This window comes from Aythya ferina (genome assembly GCF_964211825.1).
Source record: "Aythya ferina genome assembly, chromosome: 1".
Classification (NCBI taxonomy): domain Eukaryota; kingdom Metazoa; phylum Chordata; class Aves; order Anseriformes; family Anatidae; genus Aythya; species Aythya ferina.
In genome coordinates, this window is record NC_140296.1 from 201,224,148 (window position 1) to 201,247,304 (window position 23,157).

Sequence of the window (23,157 nt, forward strand, 5' to 3'; positions counted from 1 at the left end):
ACACCTCTCTACATGGATTCTGGAGATACTGAAGTGGTACTGAACTCCGAATCTGCCCTGTCTTAGTGGGAAGGGTTTTGCACACATGGGAAGTGCATGGCTGAATACCTATACGGTCGTAATGGAGGCACCACCATCTCTTAACCTGTCCCTTATTCCCCCATACAGTTTAGGGTAATGAAGTCAGATTCTGGCTGTGGACTTCTTGAACATCTGATATCACTTCAGGACCAGAAGAACGCTCTACAGAAAGCTCTACAGCTATGGCAAAGAAAAGAGAAGGAGAAAAAGAGAGGACTGCACAAAAATTCATGAAGGATGAAGGCAGTGTTTGCGTGATGGGCTGGGAATCAAAGATCAGTCTCTCAGAGATTAAGAAGTGCCACCTCGTTTGATATTTCTGTAGGATGGGAAGGATTAGCACATGTTCAGAATTCTTTCTGAAAAGTTAAGATTAGCTTAAGTTTCCCATGCAATTGCAATTTTCATGTAGAGTTTTGCATGATGGGTCTGTTAGGCTTTAATAACCCCTGAAATGAATCTGGAACAGAGAACATGGCCATATTGGAAAGCTTGAAAAATAAGGTATTTCCTTAAAAATAACATCAAAAATAATGTATTCAGTTATTAAAAGGGTCTCCAGAATTTATATGAGAACAGAACTTAGTCACAGAGTGGAATCAGAATTGTAACTATTTTCTTCCCATTTACTCTCATTTTTATATTTTGAAAGCAAGCACTCTGCTCTTACCAGGACTTGTGAGGGCTCCCAGAGCACCAGTCGTTGTGGAGAGAGGATTTGCATTGGTGGTGGTAGCTGAGGTTTGGGCGGCGGCTGCTGCAGCTGCTAAAGTTGCCAAATTCTGTAATTGTAAAGCGTTCATGCCTGTATGGAGAAACAATAGGGTTAATTAAAAGGTGCCATTAAAAAAAAAACAAAACAAAACAACACGTTGTTTTCAGTGGATATGGAGCTTTGGGTGTAGCTTGCTAAGAGATTTTTTTTTTTTTTTTAAACAAAAGGCATTTATAATCTGGTAACCACCTTTTAAAGTCCCCAAATAGCATCTCTCACCTTTCTGCCTTCGGAGTGAGAGAATATGGCAACGGCACCAGCCTACAGTTCAGGGAAATTAAATCTGGTTTGTGTCTCTTCTATAAGGCGAGTGTGGAATTAAAAGTCATTTAAACTCTGTGTGAAGCCCAGGGGCAATACTATTCCCTAGCACAACAGGGGGTATGAAGAAGATAACTAACATTTAAAACACCTTCAAGATTGGGTCATATAATTGGGATGAATATAATTTGTTTCCTGTGTCTCCTCTGAAAGTATCTACGAAGACTACACTGTGCAGTAGCCAACAGTTGCGCTGATTTTTCTTTTGATGGTTCATTTCTAAAATCATATAGGAACTAAGAGCATCGAATTAATATCAGACTGATGACAGAACCATCACTGAAGCGGGGACATTTAGGCCATAAGCTCTGCCTTATGGTAACAAGTCCACTCAGTCATCTCTTACTTCATTACTTTAGAAGACGTGGGGGAGGTACACCTGCATTTCAGTAAGGACCTTCAAGAAAAGCTTTCATTTAAAAAGAAAAACATATAATTTAAATGGTAAGTAAAAAAAGACAAACAATAAATACAATTTATGTGAAATAGAAAAAAAAAAGATGAATAAGGAACAGCAAATGGCATTCATTTGACTTATTTCAGAGAGATGGAAGTGCCTTCAAAAGTACCTACCTTTTACCTTGGACTACACAAAGTACTTAGGCCCTTATTCTACGGAGGACTGCTTCCGTATGAGATTAAAATGCAGAGACAAGTTAGGGGCTAATGTTAACCAGACTGGATCCTGCTCAGGATCCTCTGAATAAGATGCAACTGTCCAAAGGGGGCTTGGATGGCAGCGAGAGTTCATAATGTTAGTTTGGACCTGAGAGAGATCTCCACATGTTCTCTGAGCTCTCAGTAGAATTAAATAAGTAGACAAAACTGTAAAACACTACAACAGTTTCCTAATGTTCTTGTAGTCTAGATAATATAAGTATATACAAAAGGTTAGTTGGTAGGAAGAGTAATACCTTTTTTTAGACCAAGTGACAGAGCTGGGATGACTGCATGAGTTTTGGGGAACACTCAAAGAAGAGCTTGAGTACCTGAAAGCTTGTCCAATTTTTTTTTTTTTTTTTTTTTTTTTGAACATTAGCTTGTCTAACAAGAGATATTATTTCTTCCTACATACTTTGTTTTTCATACCAGGGGAACCTAATAACAACTTGGAGAAGGAAAAAAAAAAAAAGAGGTCAAACGTAATATCTTGTAAGCATGTTTGAGAAGAAAAAAAAGATGAAATTGAGAGGTATTTTCTAGGAAATGAGAACTTCTGCAATAACATAGACTGACAACACTTTCAAATGCATACATCTGAGACTCAGGTTGTGTACAACAAATGAGCTCCCCATAGAGCTAAACATACAGGTATTCTGTCCCGGCATTAGGAGCTCTGAGGTGAACCTTGATTTAAACATCTATTTGTAAATAAAAGTCTGTATTTAAATACAGCTTGTTTCAACAGAAAGGTCAGGTCCAAGATGAGCATGCAGCATTGCTCTGGTTCTAACTTCTGTTCCTCAGTCAGCTGCCTGGCATCAGCTCAGATATTTGTACTTTAGAAAACATGGCATGACAACAACATTAGGAGTAAGGTTTCAGTTCATTCAAGACTTGCCACTTTGCAATCTACATAACACACTTTGAGGAATTATGCGAAAAAAATGCTTTTTCTGGTTTATTTTAAAAGCTAATGACCATAATAAATATATATATATATGTATATAATATATATATATATTTTTTTTGGCCAACATTACCAACCCAAATTATTTTGCAAGGCACAATAATGCTACCCTAGTCACAAGTCACTAATAATCTAGACAATTAGGTGTAACTGTTAAATAATATGATCACAGGAAATCACTGCATGTGATCATTCTTCTAACCCACCTCTTACAAACTGTAAATGCTTAAAATACGAAGACAAGCCTGAAATAGCAAAACTGTACGCTAATTACATGGACATTTGATAAATAATGAAGAATTAGGCATTTAATACCCAAATGAATAGAATAAAACTGCTTAAAATGTCTCAAATCTTGAATAAAGTCATCTTCAGAATCATAAAACATTGACTTTTTTAACCTTTGATTTTTACTGAGAGTCTAAACTCTGTGATTTTTACTGAGTCTAGTTAAATATAGGAGGTATATTTGGAACAAGGTATTAACAAACATATTTGTTAATATATCCCTGAAAACAAAGATGGTGAGGAACTTAGTTTTCAATTTACATTTCAGTGAAAATGTACAATTCAGATATTTTGCAAGCATTTAAAAAAAAAATTACTTAGCTTACTCACTCACTTTTTGATTATACAAGAAGCCTGGTGTGTAAAATTCTCCTTTTTCATAAAAAAAAAATAAATCTCTTTCTTTGGTAGTAAGATTCTGCAGGTTATTTTGAACAGGAATGAAGATGACTTAAAAGTTGTCTAGCTCTTTGCAAATAAGCCCAAAAATAACAAAAACAAAACAAAACAAAACAAGACAAAGTGGTCTTCAAAATGAGATATGGCATCCATTTTCATCCTGGATTGATATTTGGTCCTTATGGATCTTTTACCTTCCTTTTTTATAAGAAGTATAAGTAACTCAGCAAACAATGTCCAGCAGACATTGCTGGTCTTGATAGAGGCCCTATTTGATGCCATTCTGTAATGGACATTTGATAAATTAGTGGGTTGTTCTTCACCATGGCAGCATGGTTTTCTATCACCCACTGATAAGTGGTTCATCAGGAGGATCAGTCATAATCAGCCTATATTTATTCTGTGGTGACATTTCTACCTTGAACTTTTAAACAGCATGCATGGCAAGATTAAATAATAGTGAACAAAACATATAGAATGGTACAGGAGGAGAGACTGTAAAAGAGCTTCAGTGAAGTGGAATCCCACATCCTTCTGGAAAATGCATAGACATTTCTCCAAATCTTACTTCAGAAGCAAATGGATTTTGAAGCAGTTTAATACTGCTTTTCCTACTGCATTTCATATGCATGGATTTGTGCACGCATGCAAAGCTGCGTTAGGCTGTAGCAGCAGAGAGGCTATGAGCATACAGGGATGTGGAGCTGGAAGGCAGCCCACGCACACCGTACGGTGCTCAGCACAAGTACAGCAGGCAAGACAAGGTCAGCAGGCAGTGGAACAAACAACCACTCTCATTGGGCTTCTGAGCTGCTATCACGCCTATATAGATGCAAAACTACCACCACCATGGCCTCATCCCACAAAAACACTTTTTCATAGAGGGACGTTTCCTCTGGAAGCAAAAGAGGAATCTAACAACTTCAGGAAGGAGCTTCCATGCCAAAAAAAGATTAACAAACAAGAGCTAGGCAGTGACGAAGTCATCTCCCCACCAAGTCTGTTTGACTGTAGAGGTGACTAAAAGACACTGGCCCTAAACCAGCTCTGCAGATGTTATGGTGTGTCCACTACAGAGCCTTTAGGAAAAACAAAAACAAGAACAGCTTGCTGTTGTCAAACACGTGTCAGAGAAGGACACCAAAGAACCTTGCTGCACCCAAAAGTGGCCATTAGCCTGGGCTCAGAGCACATGCCTGTCATCCAGCGTGCTCTAGAGCCAATTGTGTTAGCCACTTTATCCTTAATGTGCATCCTCTCCAGGATCTTCTGTTTGCTGAAACTTATAAAAAATAAGTTCTGCCATCAGTGCTTCACATTCACTAGCTATTTTTTCATCTCTGCTTCCTCTTCGTTGGCTTTTCCCAGCAACTTGTCAAGTGCATCAACATCCCGCTTGCTAGGACAACCTTGGAGGAGAGAAACCAAAAACTCTCAAGTCCCAGACCCAAAAAGCACTCTGCTTCAAATGGGGATTTTGGATCAATTGCACTTCAGCCAAGGCATAGTTCTGTGGGACTAATCTGCTCTCTCATTCTCCTCTCTTTCACACACTGTCTTCACACATTTCCCATCCTACAGTTTTTTCAAAACAGTCCCAAATCCCGCAACAGAGATGGACCGAAAATGAGTAGATCGTTTTTATTTGAAAGTGCTGCTCACTCAGCACATACACCTCTCTCTGAAGAAATGCAAATTGCTTAATGCTGAAGAACAGCCTCATAGGCAGAGCTGCACATGAAAAATGAAAATCCCCCTGTAGGGAAAAAAAAAACTTCTGGGTAAGGAATAACTCTTGATCTTCATGATAGAGACGATGTTGGGAATTAAAGTGGAATGATTAAAAAAAACACAGAATCACAATACAGTTTGATTCCATTTTTAATAACATGTATTTACCAATGTGCAATCAGCTTGGCAAATATTCAAGATTGCAAGGAAATTCAACTTTCATTTTGTTATTTGGCAGATTAGAAAAAACAATTAAATTATGTACAAAACAGATGCACAGTATGCCTTGCTTGAAACTTAAGATTTTTTAAAAAAATTATTTATAAGGATAGGGGCATGAAAATTTAATTTAATGTTCACCTTAGGTAATTTTGTGTCTTATTGTTCACAGCAATTACCATAAATCTACATATCAATAAGCAAGAACAGATGTCAGTTGTTACAAGTGCTTGCCAATCAGGCCTGTTAAAAAGTGACAGATGGATGGTGATAGAACATTCTCATAAGGCCTATTAGCACATTCGCAGGAAATTTTTGTAGTGCTGCACAGTCACAGATGCAGTTCTGTGAAAACACGGGGAAATTTGAGAGCACAAGATTTACATTTTACAACTTCTTGTACGGCCTCCGACGCAAACTTTCATACAATGAAGCAATTTGCCTCATTTCAGTCACCGCGGTTTTTCTCCTGTGATAACCGTAAATTTGGAATTACTGGGTATTTGTAGAAGAGCCGACAGAATAACAAACCAGTCCCGAAGACTTCTTTGGTCTCATCAGATCTGGGTTTCCAAAACCACAGAAAAATTGTGTAAGGAAATAGTCAAATTTGCTCGCTGAAAAAATGCCTAATATGGGAAGACACTGACCACATTTTAAAGACAAGATATGCACTGAGAATTTCAAAATCAGTGGTGATTATCAGAGACAAATATAAATAGCTCAGAAGCAGTCTTCAATGTCTTGAAGTCTGTGGTTGCCTAGCATTTTTTTTGGAAAATTTATCTGTCCCACTTGTTAGGATTCTGAATTAAATTCTGACTGCAGCTTAAAAAAATTCTCATAAAAAGTAAAATTCGTCATCTCTGGGCCAAAAAGCAACCAGTTGCTAACACTGATATAAGCCATTCTGGATGCTTAATGGGGGTAAATTCTTCTTGGACTGTGTCTGAAAGTGGGATGTTACCTCAGCAATATTCAGAGAATTAAAATGGACAGGAGACTGTTACCTCCAATAAATGCTCCATTAAATATGCTCTGCCCGTACCTTTAGAAAAGCTGCTTATATCAACAGTGCTTAAGGTATCCTGACCATGTAGTGTGTGATTTAGGAAAGCCCTTAAAATAACTTTTAAGTCCACATTTGATCTGCCTTGATAATCATATTATTTAAGAGTACATGCTTACATCCGACTGAAAGAACTACTAGTTGATTCACATAGGATTTCAGCCCATTTCCAAGTTATACAATCTCTTAACTCATTCCTGGCAAGCAATGTGCTTTTCTCAATTGAAACTTTCCCACTCCTAGTGGGAGAGATTCATTTGAACTAACTTTGTGAGAATTAAAGTTACTTGCCCAGGCTCTTGCGATAGTCAGGAAGGATAGAATGGATGATTCATTCAACCTTAAAATAGGTAAGATTAACCCCAGGACTTGGAAGGGTGACTTGCCACCTAGGAACTACTTCTCTTCATTGCCCCCTAGGGAGACGGTGCCTGATTTCCAAGCTGCTAAAGTTCAGTGAGATGACTTTCACCTGCAGAGGGGCCAAGGGAATAAAAAGCATCTCTTTCTCCTTTCACTGTTTGTGGAAAGCCCAGCCACAGCTACAGATCTTGAGCCCAGACCTGGCCAAACTCCATGTTATGTACTTTTACCATCTGAATAAGCATGTCTTGTAAGCTGCTGAGCCTTGGTTTTCCTCTCAAGGTGCCTTTCCTTCTCCTGTGAGCAGGAGCTACGTGTGGATTGAGAATAGACTCACGTAAAATTCTGCCTGTCCAAAAAATGTTGAATGGAATTGTTTAATTTATTATCTTAAAAAAACAAAAAGCAAATTGTATGGGTTAAATTAAGTAAGACTTTCAATGGAATTAGTGTTACAAAAGCTCAATGCTTTCAGTCCCTGAAGTCAACATTTTCAAAACTGGTAGTTATCTTTAAGAACCAGCTATTTCCCTTGAGCTGGAAAGAGTTTCTCACTGACCTTTACTTTTAATACGATATCCCTAAAGAGGTCATAGCAGGAGAAGCCCTCCTTCAGTATGGCTCTGCTGGAATGAAGCCACCACCGAGTCAGAGGATATAAAAGATCCTTGGGCCAATGCAGAAGTATAGAGCTTTTGTGCAGATGGCCCTGGCTTCCAACTGGTCCCTCCAGATCCACTGAGCCAATCCAACAATTAGAGGAAAATATTCAGAAAGCAGAACCTCGCAGAGTTTCTCTCACCCATCTGCTCCCACAGACTCTGCAACAGGAGGAAATCTGGCTTGGGTAGCAGAAGAAGGGTGAAATGAATTGAAAAGGGCTCTGAATGGGCCAGAAGTTCAACTCAAAACACAACAAAACTGTGAGAGAGTTTGGAATGGACTGGAACAAAAAAATACATTGGAAAAATATAAAAAGCCCCAGGTGTAGAGGGTTCAGGGGTCTGAAATCCAAAGCAAGAAAAGCCAAAAGCATGGATTCTTCTCCTGCATGACTTCAGGAAGTAAAATAAACTGTCTGTCCACTGAAAAGAAAAGAGTCCTTTTGTGTCTTTTATGAGTACTGTACATGTTTACGTGTCTTGACTGGTCACATATATAGACATATTCCTGTATAAGCAAATATTTATTCCTGCCAAAACATTTCACATTAATAGGCAATAGAAAATCTTCATAGATTATATACTTTTGGGCATTTGACTTTTTTTTTTTTTTTTTTACAGCCACCCAGCAGAGTATAAAACCTCCCTAAACCTCCCTGTTTTTACTGTTGGTATAGTACTCTCCAGGTGCTTCTTAAACAGGCAGGTTGGTTTATATATCTTCTTTTTTTTTTGGATCTGAGTCAAATTTAATGTAAATATTCAAATGACATCGGTCACCTTTGAACTAAGCCTTGCATGCATTTTGTAAATTTGAGGAAGCAATCTTTTTATTTATTTTTTTATTTTTGCTTGAAAGGTTGCTAGTGCTGAGTGTAGCTTGCATTGTCTTTTTTAAATAAGACAATCAAATCACATAATGTAATTCGTCCACATTATTAGCCTTCCCCAAAGACAAAGCACGGGCTAGACACCAAAGCTTGAGAGACATGTGACAGAAAACATTGCCTTTAAATTAGCATTAGCAGATATTGGAGGCAGGGAGGAAAAACTATAAAATATATGCTCAGTGATGGTATGTGCTTGCATGTTCTACAAAGAACAATAAAGCAGTGTTTGGCAAGGTAGGGTTAGCTCCTGTAGTCAAGACAAGGGGATTATTATAATAACAAAGCAGACCTGCAAACTCTGCCAACTTATTTTTACCAGTCTTGACATATTAAATTGTTTTTTTTTTTTTTTCAGCTTGACTCCTGAAATAAAATGATTTTATGAAAATCTCATTTTTCAATAAAAATGAGAAAATCTAAGCTGAGGAACTGAGTGTAGAACCCTAAGGCTTGGAAAGCTAAATGGCAAGCTACTACTTTTTGTCTCTCAAATCTAAATATCACAAATTGTAGTTAAGCCAGGTTCATGATTTACTTGGACTTCACACATGATTTATGAAAATAGGGCAAAGGCAACACTGAACATACAGTAGTGCCAGTGGGCTGTTACACCAAAAACAACATTCACTTCTGGAGCTCATGCTTTGTGTGTTTAATGTCTCTGTGTTAGCCAGTTCTTGAGACTAATCCCCATGTTTCTTTGGATTGGATCCCGATCTTCCAAACAAACTCTAGTTCTCTCCAATTGAAAATGCCTAAACGCTCCTTTCAATAAAAATAAAGAATCCCTGGTTTTGCCACATGAAATTTAACTAGTCTGAGGCATGATATTAACACAAAGGGAATTAAAAACTTCCCACTGAAGACCAGTGTTTTTGCTCTGCTTGCAAAGAAAATTGTTTTGATCTAAGAAATAGTATCACAGAGGACTGCATGTTAAAATTTTTTTTTCACATGTACAGCAGGCTGTGTGCTGTGTCCCTTCTGTTCTGTTCAGGGACACCATGAACTCTAGTAGTACAAATAAATACTTACAGATCTGGAGGTCCCCAATTTTGGACAAGCAGGCGGCTATATGAAACATCCTAATTTAGCAAACTGTGACTTCATTGGGACTTACTCACTCAAGAGGTTCTACAGCCCTGACATGGGCTAGGGCCCTGACATGTAAGCAAGAATGAAATCTCAATGGCTTCTGTGGCTTCTGATCAAACTTTTAGTGTCTGAATTCAGTGGTAAGCATACCCGCTGACTTCGAAGACGGAAGTTTGACCCCTCAAACACAGTGCACATGTTTGAATAAATTCTTGCATGCAGAGTCAACCAAGCATGCAGACGCTGTCATTGCTTATGTTGAGGAATGCCTAACCCTCCCCAGTAAATTCAGCACAAGTGCAAATATTTGTCTGTAAACATATTTTTTTTAGCTCAAAGAATGTGCAAGCTGTAATAATGGATCTTCTTTAGCATCTTACTCAATTTTGTCTAGACTTTAGTCTTCATCTTGACACGTTCTATTAATACGCAAGCCACACACAATATGAAAAATACATATTGGATTCATTTTTGTAAAATGAATGCATACAGCTTAAGTTAAAAAACCCTGGGCTTTTATGCTACTTTCTGGACTGTAAGGACAAATATTCAAGGATGGCTTCTTCAGGTAATGCGAGACCTTCCTGCAGACTCAGGATCATTTTCTACTCCTTTTGTAAAATGTGACATACAAATCTTTAATACAAGGTGCACAGCATAACAGTACTGCAGATAAAGTCTGGGGTAATTTATGATTTCTGAGGAGAGGGCATGAACTCTTGGTCCTAATGATGAAATAGTGCTTAGTCTTTTGTGCTTTCATGTACAGCTTTAGCTTGGAAAGAAATTTAGTATCACTGATTTGACCTTCAACTCTAAGGTTTAAGAGTGGCATGTTTCGGGGAAAGAAAGGAGTAAATTTAGAGCAGTTTTGATAACATGACTATAAGGTAAAAAAATATTTATTTTCCGGGAGAGGCAGTCAGTCAATAAATTATCCCATATATGAGTTCATTAGGAATCTAATACTTTGTCAAGAAGTTATATCTCTTAAGTAAAAGTGATGCACTGCTACGATTTCTTAAGATGATTTATTACTCTCAAGACCATATGATTTTCTGAGAATAAATCCGAACCTGGATTGAGAGCCCCTCCTCAAATTACTTGACTAAAACTCTTAGTTTCAACACAGTTTGAGACAAAGCTGAGTCTACACTAACAGTGAGAAACAGGCAACAGAAAACTTCTAAGGTGCATATAATGCAATATATATCACATTATTTTTCCTCAGTGTCTCAATTCTTTCATTTTGCAGACCTAACCAAATATGGAAACATTAAACACAATCTCTGAGCTCAAAGCCACTTCCAAAACTGCCATGTATAAAACTGTTACTGTACCGCTCTGTTCTGTTTATCATATTAAGATACATTTTTTTGATGAAAAAATGCTAGATTGCAAGTGTAACATAATAGAACCAGCAAGCACTGCCAGCAGGTCTGAGGAAGAGAGAATAATTCAGAGATATTGTCATCTGTAGGCCAATTTATATTGTCAGACAGCAGGTTCACATTAGTCTCTGATGTCACTGCAATAATGGCATAATATAACGATTGAGCAAAGAATACCTGTGGGGTATAGCTATACTGTGCGGTATATCTATACTTGTTAAAGTATTTCAGGATTCATTCAAAGCCAAACCAGAGAAGCAAAAGATCAGGATTAGAAGATAAGTGAGAAAATGCTGTTCATAAAGACTTCTGAATATTTTAGTCTTTGTTTTGTGATGATGAAGCAAGCACAATGTTGTATGCCATTGATTCCGTGGGTTCCTGATTAAAATAAACTAATGTAGCAATTTGGGGGTTTTGTGTTTCCTTTTTTTTCCCTTCTCTAACAAGAAAAAAGGCTTTTTAACAGTTTCTCGCGGCAGGCATAATGTGCATCTGTGCTCTGATTTACTGCACATGCTGCCTTCTCTAGCATCATGTTAAGTTAGGGTATCAGCATGGTAGGTCACACAGTGGGAGTGACCTTTTGCTAATCACTACACATCAGTTACTACTGGCACACAGCTCATTACTAAGAAACCCTCCAACTAGCTGGCTTTCAAATATGCTCACGCTTTGATTTTTTTTTTCTTTTTTTTTTTTTTTCTTCCTTTCTTTTTCCCCCAGACTAAAGATTATACCTTTACATAAAAGCTTCTGTTGTGCAATTTTGTCAACTAGGGTTCCAAAGTCAAAAAGGCACACAGTTAATTTTCCATGATTATAAAAGGAGCCTGAAAATTCATACTAAAGGTAGGCCTGTAATCTTGGGTTTCATTAAAAAGGTCAGAACATTTTTACTCACCACCTATTATTAAAATGTTTGAGGGCTGCCATTAATTTGATTTTTCCGGACACAGAAATCTCACTGAAAATTAGAATGTAATCCTGCTGTTGCTTTACTGACACTTTTCATAGGGAAGGATACAGCTGCAGGGACTAAGAGCTCTCCTGCAATTTACAATTGGTTACTTTGGACAAATGGCAGGTGACTAATGCAAGACAAACTGTTTGCACAACCTGGGAGCACTGGGTTTAATTTCAGTTTCTGAAAGAGGGGAGAAAGTGTTTCTATTGACGTTGAACCGTGAGCTGTCCCCTGCCAATACATCTGCCACATTTAATACACAACAACCCCCCAACCGACAATGTGATTATTAGAGGTACAGAATTCAATAGCTTAAGAATACAAAACATAGCTGGAGCAAAATGAAATGCTTTTTAACTTACCGGCCATTTGCTGAATGCCGCTGAAGGCACCCAAGTTACTGGAGGAAGTTGCTTGCTGCAGAAGCTGCAAATTAACAACACAAAACAGCAATCTATCTGACATTAATGTAACAAATGAAGATAAAACTAAAATGAGCTATCATTTCACATTTGGAGTATTTATGCTTTCCTTTACATTTATGTAGTCTCTTGCTTCCGTCTATTGTTGGAATGAACATCCCTAGAGTCAACGCTGTAAATCCATATTAATGTCTAATCTCTATTAAGAAACACACAGACACAAGGGAAACTCAATAACATTGCTGCTTTAAAACAATTAATCAATTTATTCTTTTTAACAACCAGGTGTTAAATCTATTTAAACTAACATAGCGTGACTAATTACAACCCTCTGTAGTCTAGTAGTTACGATAACTCATCTCTGTCAATCACGGTCCATTCTCCCCCACCCTCTTGAATTAATTTTTTTCTTTATTATCTATATGAATCAAGCACACTGATACTCATTAGACTGGTATTTGTATACAGCAATTTAGCCTACCTCAGTATTAATTAGCCTACCTCAATACTAATATATATTTTTAATTGCCAGGTAAATTGCTGTTTATCATTATATCACTGTACCAAAGCATTGTACGCATACAAATTATGTACTTATGCATATACAGTACATATATGGATGCATCTATTCATCTAGCTCATAATCACCAGGAACCCCCCAAATTATCGAAAAGCTTCTCAACCAGTGCATGCAACTCCAGAGCCTCCCAAAACAGGCTCCCTCTCAGCTGTGCTGCAAAGGGAGATTTGGCAATCCAGGACCTAAGACACACGGCCGTGCATTTCAGATTTCTCCAACAGGGGCAGCAGCTAGTGCTTGTTTTTCATCTTACATACGGATCAAAGAAAGTATCATTTTAAATTTATGAGAGACAAATTGCTTTCCTCTGCCATCTTCGCTTTCTGTAAAAGATAGTATGAATCACGCATGTTTAGCATTGATGGGACCATGCATTAAAGTAAAAGTAATTTCCAGATGAAAATATGTAAAATTAGAGGACTGAACCAGAACATCCGAAGCTGCACCATATAAATACAGACTGTACAGTGTTCAGATGCCTATCTGTCCTTCCCTAAGGAATAACTTAAATTTTATCCCCGCTATAAAAAACAGAATCTAATGTTCAAAAGAACAATGAAACTAATGGAATCAAATTTTATTTTGCAGCGTGAGTAAACTTTAAGTGCTTGCCTTGGACAGCAGTGACACATTGAAATATTTATTCAAATTCTATTCCTTATTATTTATTGTTAGACCATGCAATAAACATGCAGAGTTTTTTTAGAAGACACACTACATGTCCTGGAGGATGTAGCATCTTACTGAAGGGAGTTTACTATAGCTAATTTTCATGGTTCTAAAATAAACACAGCATTACATAGCCACCGCCTCTGAAATGAACTTACAGCTAGATATTGTGGTGTGAGTCCTCCAAGACCTGTGAGGTTTCCCCAAGTGGCAGTATTGAGCTGTTGCATCTGCTGTGCCAACTGCTGCTGCAAACGCCGCTGCTCCTTGTCCTTTTGGGTGTCAGCAAACTTCACCACGATTGGCGAAGAGCAGCCCTGTGGTTAGACAGATCGGGAAACGGAGGCGTTAAATCACACCGAGTCAACCCTGCATCGTGAGCTCAGCCATGTCCCCTAGGGCCACCAGCGATGGCATGACCTGACTGTTCGCCCGCTCTTTATGATTGGCATATATAGGACTGCAAGGACTAAGATTTTCAGCTTTGTAGGAAAAGAGGCCATGGAGAATTATTGATTCCCTAGTTCTTTTTATAAAGCACCTTTCCTCAGGCTCTATTTTCCTTCCAGCTATCAAAACTGCTGCCAGAGACAGTGAGTGTACCAGTCCTCTTTAATTAAGCTTCACAGCTGATGAGATGGACATGATGCTTTGTCTGCAGTCTGTTTTCAAGGCATCGCCAACAGGAGAGGTGTCCAACCTCCCTGCTGCCAGGGACCACACAGCCAACGCTGCCCTGCCACCATGGGCTGACTGTGCGGTCGTGCTCGGTGCAGCTGGCTCATGTACCCTAAGTAAATAGGTCCAGATTTAATGCAGAGCCCATTATCAACGGGTCACTGGTCCTTTTCATATCAAGAACCTCGTGTGAGCACAAAGGGCGATGCTGCTTGGACAATTCACCCTCCTGCGGTCTGCTCCCTGGCACGCTTTGTATCAAACACCCTTAAGATGTGAACAAAGGGCAGGATGCAGACCAAAAGCGACTAGTTCTGGTGATAGCAGCCTATTCCTGATTGACACCATTATTTTATTTTTTATCTCATTATCCTAGTGCTTCTATGAGCCTCTTGTTACATGATATGGGAGGGCTGCAAGATACCTCAGGAAATAGGGAGGCTTTAAGAAAGAACCAGAGATCTGGTCTGCAGTCTACTCCTCACCCATGTCTGAGGTACTCTTGAGAAGTAGAAGGTTGTGGACTGTTGAGGGAAGCTAAATGGCTAAATGTCCAACCACGGACTCCAGGTTGGGTAGTCCTGGGCAAAGTTGCTATGAGAATGAGACATGTGAATGATGTCTCCGCTACTTTTTTTCCCTGCTATCAAATGTTTTCATATTTTAACCTTTCAAGTCTTTTTATTTTATTCTTTTTTTTTTTTTTTTTTTTTTTTTTTTCTCAAATCAAGGGAGCAAACTGCAATGATTCAGTTCTTCAAATTAACTCAAGCATTTGGTGAGTCACAGAACCTGCCAATCCATTCCACACTGTTTTCGAGCTACACAGGAGCCAATGAATAACTTCCCTCCACCACCTTGCTTTGTTATACTAATTTCTTGTCTAACTTCAATCTGAACACAATGGTAGGAGTGAAAGATGACTCAAGTCCAAAAAACACAGCAGCATTTTAGCCAAAGTGTGCAGTGTAGGATGGGGCGCGGGGTTTTACTTAACTTAACTCTGTCTGCTCTCACAACACTGCGAACATCTTGAGAAAAGTTCCTGTCCTCTATTATCTACAAAGAGCAGCTGAGTACCTTTTCTTTGAAGAACCTCACACCAGGACAAATGATAAGAACATTCAAAATCAACAGATGAAATGATGAAATAAACCACAATAATAATATCTCTTTTATGAAGATCTCCCATCAACACTGTTCCTTTAGAATTATCTTAGAAAATCATCACTTGTGATTTATTATTCCACCTCCAACTCCTTCCCTGCGTGTTTCATCGTAAAATTGTCTTTCAATGTTTCAGGGAGGAAGAAAGGAGATACATACCACTCCAGCAATCAAATAAAGATTATGAAGCAGTCATCTTGTTACACAATTACCTCTCTTCAGTGATTTTTATACTAATATTAAAAACAAGGCCCTTAAAAAAATAATAAAAAAAAAAGGAGCTGAGGGTTGAAGGGTGAGAGAGAAAATTTTCTGGTTTAACTAATAAAATCAAGCTGTATTTAATATGAACTTTGGTAGCATTGGGCTAAAAACAACTAGAACTTACTGACTGCTACCTAGATGTACAGGAGAATTAAATCTATTTCCAAAGAAATAGAAATGACTTTTAAAGGAAGAAATATTTTATGGCTATTTCAGTTCTCAGTTCAGCAGCTCAGCAATCAACACTACAGCTGACATCATATTTATGAATGCTTAAATGTCAGTAAATTGTATAAAAACAATATCTCTGCAATTTATGAATCTATAATTCATTTTTTCACTGTCTGCTCTATATTTCATCACTTCATCATTTTTGAGAGAGCAAACATTTTGAAGACTGAAATTATACGTAGCAAGTGGCTCTATATGAGAAAAGGGTTATTGTTGCATCAAATTTACTCCATGATAACAAATTAGTGTCTTCCACTGGTGCTGCATTTGAATGCCTTAAACAAACAAACAAACCCACAGAAATGAGATAGAAGAGCACAAACTCAGAGCAGCAATTATGTTTTTAAAATCAGTTGATTTAACCAGGTCACAAAGTCAGATGCAAGAAGTAGTAGAACTATTCATTATTTTAGGAGATGTGTTCGTCTGGACATTAACATCCCCGTTGTTCTTTCTTAGCCCACTTTGAAAATACATCTTGGTCAATGATGCGTGCCAAGAAACAGAAAATAATGAAGTCAGAAAAAAAAACCACTGCAGTAATTGAGTTGAGATGTGATTGTGTAATACACATTCTCCCCCCAGCCCACTTTTTTTTTTTTTTTTGCATTAAATGTGAAATAAATGTGTCCAGGGAGCACTGTTTCAGGCTGAGAGTCAAGATTTAACACTAGGTAACCTATGTTTTTACCAGGAGAGTATTGGCAAAAGAAAGCAAAATTGTTTTGCTTAAAGAATGACTTCTGCTTTATGCTTTTCCATTTTCTATCTTGAGAGGAAGGTCCCAGTACATACACAACGTGCACCTCCTCTCCTCATTCAGTGGCTTGGCATCTGCACCTCACTTCATTCTATTTTCTTCTCAACAGTTCGTGTTGCCTTCTTATTTTTCTTTGTGTTAGCAAGACAGTATGTACAGACTCTGTTCAGTCCATCACCCATGGAGGTGGAGGGTGTACTGCTTCTCTCCAAGAAGGGACGCTCAGCCTGAGCTCAACTGGCACAAAAACCCAGAGGTTCAAAGTGCAAAATGTTTTGCCTTGCCAATTTGGGGACCTAACTGATGATGATTCTAAAGATTTTGAGATTCAAGAGTAACTATTCTACAGAACTAAAGTCAACTGGAATATCATATCAAAATGCAGCCTCGCTTGGAGTACGACATTTAACAGAAGAATGGGAGAATTTGTCTGGGATGTATTATCTCTTTAATATTAACATCTTCTGAGGCAGAGCTGTGTAAAATTCATTTTGCTAGACAGAAAAATACATTAAAACACATAGAAAAATAGAGGTAAAACACAATATTACCAAAAAAACATTTTATTTTTACCTGGAATCAAGCCCAGCAAAATATATAGATCTGAATTAATGGAGCAGTGCATGGCAGACAAATTACTATGAGTATTATTTCAAAAACTCAAAGTGGCAGTTTTCTCACAATATAATGTCAGACTGCATATATTGTATAGCATCAGCTTTCTAGTAAAGATAATTTCAATTATTCTCATCTCATTGGCAGATTCTCATCTAAAACTGTTTACTTAGAGTCTAAAAATGCATTGCACTGAAAAGAAAACACATTGATTATAAAATAAACTCAACCAAATTCAAACGTGATGTTTGGAAAGACAATAGCTTTGCAATGCCAGTATCATTACTTGTAGAATACAGGAAACAGTTAGTGACATTTTCATGCACTGCCTTCTTTTTCTTTTTTTGTTTCTTCTCTTCTCTCCATCCTCCCACCCCTGCTCTCCCCCCTTGGCTCGTTACACAAAGCAGCTCAACGACATGACGCAATAATGATTGTTTAGCACCCAGCATGCTGTGGGAGACTAGAGCATTGCAAAGAAAAGTCACTGAGAAAAATCGAAAGGTCCTGGTGGAAAAAATAAATAAAAAGAAACAAGTGCACATAACATCAATGCCACCTCTGAGAAAAATCATTACTACACGAAGATACAGTATACATAATACAGTATAACATGCACTCTCCAATGATAAGCTAGAAGATCCAGAGTAAGTAAAGACTTAATACTTGTGCGGTTTTTTGTGCAAAATTCTGAAAGACCATGACAAAAATCACAGACTGACAAAAGTTTGAGATTGCCAGACAAGCTGTGGCATTCGATCACCACTCCAATGACCGGATCATTAGCCTGCAGATATATTCACATTAAGTGAACAGGTTTAAAGTTTCGTGTTGCTCATCATTATGAAATACGAGGCCGTAGAGGCAGTGTGGGAGGAGATAGAGCCTCTTGCTTGTAAGGGGCCAGCCACGATGGTGCTCTGCAGGAAGCTTCAGTATGCTCTGTCATCATTAGCATTTTTATTGGCTATATGAAGGAGAAATTATATTAACTTAAAAAGAGATTCTATTTGCAGAAAAACACATGCACTAGTAACTCAGCGTGGCCACATTAATTCTCCTGAGCTTTTTCTCAGAGCAGCGCAAACCAGAACACTTAAAAATCTATTTAAAGGAAACTAAGAATTTTTGGGGGGAGGAGGTGAGGGGGTGTTAATATTAAAGGTAATTTACTCATTAGATATACTCTGAACATGAGTAAGGAGTGGTATTCATGGAATTTTTATTTTCTGCTGAATGCCACTGAAAATAGGATAAAGAGCCGTGGTTGGATACCACACGGCAACCTTATTGTGCATTTCCAGGTCATTAAGGAAAACAAGCTTGACAAGGAGAGGTAGAGTGAGTTGGTAAAAAGTTTAAATCTGTGATTGTCATGTGTCTGATCTGGTCCAGGAGAGCATGGCTTTACCATTCGCAATCATTTGCACAAAGAAAACAAAGAAAGGGCAAATGATACAGTACTGTACCTCCATGGTCTGAGACTGGTGCATGGCTTTGATTGCATTCTGTGCCATTGCCCTTGTAGAAAATGTGACAAACGCACAGCCTGTGGGAACAAGGGGACAGGGAGCAGGAAAGACAAAAAACAACAAGACAAAAGGGTTGGACGCTTGTTAAACCAACACAGTCTACGAGAACGGCCACAAGACGACACTGTTCTCAGTAGTACATAAAAATAAACAACTTCTCTAGTTTATTTATCGACAGTGCTGACTTGCTAATCTGACCATAGATGAAAGAAAAAAAAATTAGGTGGGGATGGGTGAGGAGAAAGGGTTTCTTTCTTTATTTTTTTTTCTTTGTTCTTTATTTTTGTTTTGTTTTGTTTTCGTTTTGTTCTTTAGCCACAGGGTTTGAAATAAGTAAGGCTTTTATGCAGAGTTTGGATTGCATAGTTCAGTCTCTTCAGGCCATGCATTAATAGTTGCTTGCTATGTCTTTTGTGCAGGCCAATTTTGGATAGTGAATAAAGGACTGGCATCATCGGCAGCTGAACTGAGAATTTAAAGGAGTCCATAATGTCACTTACAGATTTCTGTGATGTGCCCAGAACAACCATACAGATAGGGATGAGAAAAACTCCACTGTGCACCCTGCAACTAAGTGTGGAAAGACTCAGACAAAATTCGGTAATGTAGGTGGAATCTCAACATTTAAGAAAATGACATATTTAAAATAAAAATCTCTATTTTTTTTTTTGTTTCTCAGAGTCCTAGGTACATGTATAATTCTTTGATCTATGAAAGCTACCACCAACTCGAACAATTCTGAAGCTATGTGCATGAATAACTAAAAAATCACTTTTCTCGCTTTATAGCCTTTTAAATCATAATGAAAAGCCAGTAGGCGAATGTCTGGGCTATTTTTCCACCCTTTTACTGTTGTCAGTCATACCTATACTAGGCATGGTACAGGTCAACTCTCTTAGTGCATGACTCACTGCCCTTTTGACTAATAAAAACACTGCCTTCTGAGATTTACATTTTATTCTTCATGCACCCTTGGGCATCTTAAAGAAAAAGACTGTGAAATTAATGCAGATTCAGGCTGATTTTGTAATAATACCATGGCACACTAAAAGCTTAGCTAAAGCAACACAGACTTATTTCACTTGTGATCTCTAATGACTTTAAAAGTGCATTGATTTTCAGCTCCCTTAGCCTTGCACAGTTTGAACTAAGGTTTCAGAGAATAATTTAGTGTTCCACTCAATTTCCTCAAAACATTATTATTATTACTACTTAAAAGATTTCCAAATGAAGCAAATCTAAGCACTGAGAGGCTAAAGCATATTGTCATTTTAGAGCTAATGCATGAAAGCTACATTCTGGCATCAAAAATATAATATTGTTGCCCCTGTGGCCAATGGGCAAAATAAACCATTTTGCAATCCAACAAGCAACAGATTGTTCGGTTTATGCAAATCAATTAGAGGCATAAAATACCTTTTCTTTTTGCTCCGTGTGCACCTGGTGAGATTATCAAGTCAAGACTGTATTCACATTTTAATCAAACAACAGTAAGAGAAAGCAATGCCTGATCATTACCCAAAAGCACTACATCTAGTCATGAAAATAAAGTCAATGCATTTTTGCATCATGCGGTAGTTTTTCCTCTTTAATGTTAAGGCCCTTGGTACAAGAAAACCTAAGCTGGCTTATGAACCTCTGGCTGATGGGTCAGCATTATAAAATCAGAATTCAGGATCCTTTTATGCAAACTTCACGGCAGTGTCATGACTTGTTACGTATTTCTCAGGTAACATAAGAACTGATGATGTCTTACTGCTGTTTAGGCACACTACATGTTGCTATACTACTGCTATTCAGCATCAACGTCCTGTCAAAGAAAATGATGTAACAAACAGCTTTCTGTACAGAATTCTAGACCAAATGTGCAGTAGAAGGGTAAATAAACTACAGTACCTCTGCTAGCTTCCATGTTGCTGCTGTGCACTAAAATTAAAGAGGCCCAAATTTACCATCAAAGTAATCTCTCTTAAAAAAACAAAACAAAACAAAACAACAAAAAACACATTTCTGTTATTATCATTAACAGAAGAAATAACACCAAGGATTTTCATTTCTTGTCTTGATAATTCATAGGGGGATGAGCACAAATAGAGATATACTGGAGGGCAGGCGAGAAACCCCAGAGAGCCTTGAATAATATTGTTCATAATGGTCAAGAAACTGCTTCATTCACTTCTTTCGCTCTCATTATCCAGGAGTGTGTACCATAGTGACAATTACTGAATGGAGGTTTAGAATGCGTAAGAAGCATGTAAAATGTCAACAAAAATCAATAAGACACAGTTTATGCATTTATCACAATTTCTACCCAGCAGTACTGCTGTAAGTAACTTACTGAGAGATGTTGCAATTAGCAGGTCTCAAAAGAAATGTGAATCAGGAGAGAAATAAAGCTGTACTCCTCTCAAGATAAAGCAGGCTCACTCTTCCCTCCCTTAAGCTTTTTCTCTTTCTAACCACAAAGCTCAGTTGTTGGGGACTTTGCTACGGCAAAACCTCCCTCCTCATTGCCCAGCCCAAATTCATTTGCCTCGATCCTGTTTTCCTTTGTTGTGGAGTGAAAAGACTTTCGTAGCAGATCTCTGCAAAGTGCTGTAGAGCAAGCTACCTATTTAAAAGAAACTTGTTCTCTGGGCAAGGGGAATGCTTGATGAATGAGGTTATGTGGCTTGAATATGAGAGTTTGGAAACAGCATTCCATGGAGAAGACAGGACTGCATTTTAATTGAGGTTTGCCAGCCAGAGGCTACAAGGTTAGGTCCCCTTGTTATCTCTGGTCAGCAAGCCATTTCCCACCGATGGACTGCCCATTTGCACAGCAAATACCCAATTTGCCTAAATAATCATGGTAAAAATTCACAAGACAACTTCATTTCTAAATTATCTGATAACCTAGACTTTCGGTTGTTACCATCAACACCCCAATTAGATGCTAGATAATTAAACCACCTTTCCAGGCTAAAAGCTACATGCATTCAGATTTAAAGGCAATTTTTTCAGCTATCAAACCTGGACACTCATGCTCAGTATTTGTATATGTTATTTATGCACGTGTATTTTATTATGTGTGAAACATGGGATCCTATATATTTTATTATGTGTAAAACTTGGGATCCTTTCCTTTTATGTAATCAGACCATCACATTGGAGAGAAGGTAAACCTAGATAACAGGATTCAGTCCACTTCGTCGCCAGACTTGCACAAAGAAGTTGGGTATTGAGAAAAGTTGTTTTTCTGAGATGTTTGTATTCTCTGCCTCAGGTGATAGCAGTACCTTTAATTTTCTATATGGGGAACATATACACTTTAGGAGGATGTTTTCCTTGGGCATGTAGAATTTCATCAAAAGTCGGTATCTGAGCATACTGGATTTCACTTGTTAAAGCTAGATGAGTTCTGGCAGCCCTGAACCATCCTGTACTCATCCTGGTTTCTGACGCGCTGGGAGAAAGTTCCCTTTTCAGTATACTCCACTCTATATCTCATGGATATAGGTGGTCTTTTGGGAACATGCCAGTAGCTTTAGGATTGTAAATCACAATTATAACAGGACAAGACTAATCAGATTTCATGCCTCATGGTGCAAGGAAACAAGAAAGATTTCCACGGCCTCTCACCTCATCATATGAAACTCTGCATTAATTGTAGTGCCATGGGCCAAGCTCTTCTGCACCAACAGCTACAAGCAAACTGTTTCTATTTTACCATACCGAGTCCTGATACTTCAATTACTGCCCCATTACTGGAGCTATGGAGCTCAGATTGGGAGCAAAAACCCAGAGAAGGCATATTTCTATAGCTAATGCATTGAAATTACTTCCTTTTATATATAAAAAAATAAAAACAAAAATCTTTTATAAATATGACTAACCTAAAAGTCACCTTGCAATTTATCACCTCTGGTTTCAAAATGTCAGGGATTACTAACAGAAGCAAAAGGGGATGGAGAAAGGAAGGCTGAGAGTTTTGGTTGTTTCTCTAAAGCTGCCTTCTCACCCCCTACAGGAAATAGGCTGACTAGGGAAAGGTTTCACCACATAATTTCCTGCTACAGGTAGAATTGAAGGAGGGCACCCAGCCCCATCACAGAGATTTTGGAACGTGTTATTGCATCTACCACTTCAGCTAACGTAACTACCAAACTCACAGGTTGGTCTTCTTTTCCCCCCAGAACTGAAAGAGAATTTTGACGAGGCTGCAAAGTTAGAAAAGCTTCCTCCTTGAACCACGCCACCCCATAACTAGGGCTCGCTGCTCGAATTATTTGAAATATTTAAAGATGCTTAGCACTGCCCCATTTCAGTTCCTGCTTCACTCAGTTCTTCTCATCTCAGGCTTTCATGGACTGTTTTGA

At 38.2% G+C, this 23,157-nt stretch overlaps 1 protein-coding gene across 20 annotated transcripts in view; it reads right to left on the minus strand.

Annotated features, from left to right (window-relative positions):
- Window positions 1-23,157, minus strand: part of CELF2 (CUGBP Elav-like family member 2) — a 560,320-nt gene that overhangs the window by 38,607 nt on the left and 498,556 nt on the right. For 19 of the 20 annotated variants that reach the window (XM_084506670.1, XM_084506664.1, XM_084506666.1 and 16 more), the window contains 4 exons: window positions 18,737-18,816; window positions 13,711-13,869; window positions 12,244-12,307; window positions 752-886 (listed from right to left, as the gene is read on the minus strand). In XM_084506670.1, the coding sequence (XP_084362796.1) occupies window positions 752-886; window positions 12,244-12,307; window positions 13,711-13,869; window positions 18,737-18,816 (438 nt within the window). The remainder of the gene's footprint in view (window positions 1-751; window positions 887-12,243; window positions 12,308-13,710; window positions 13,870-18,736; window positions 18,817-23,157) is intronic. The other variant, XM_084506676.1, reaches the window with a different exon arrangement.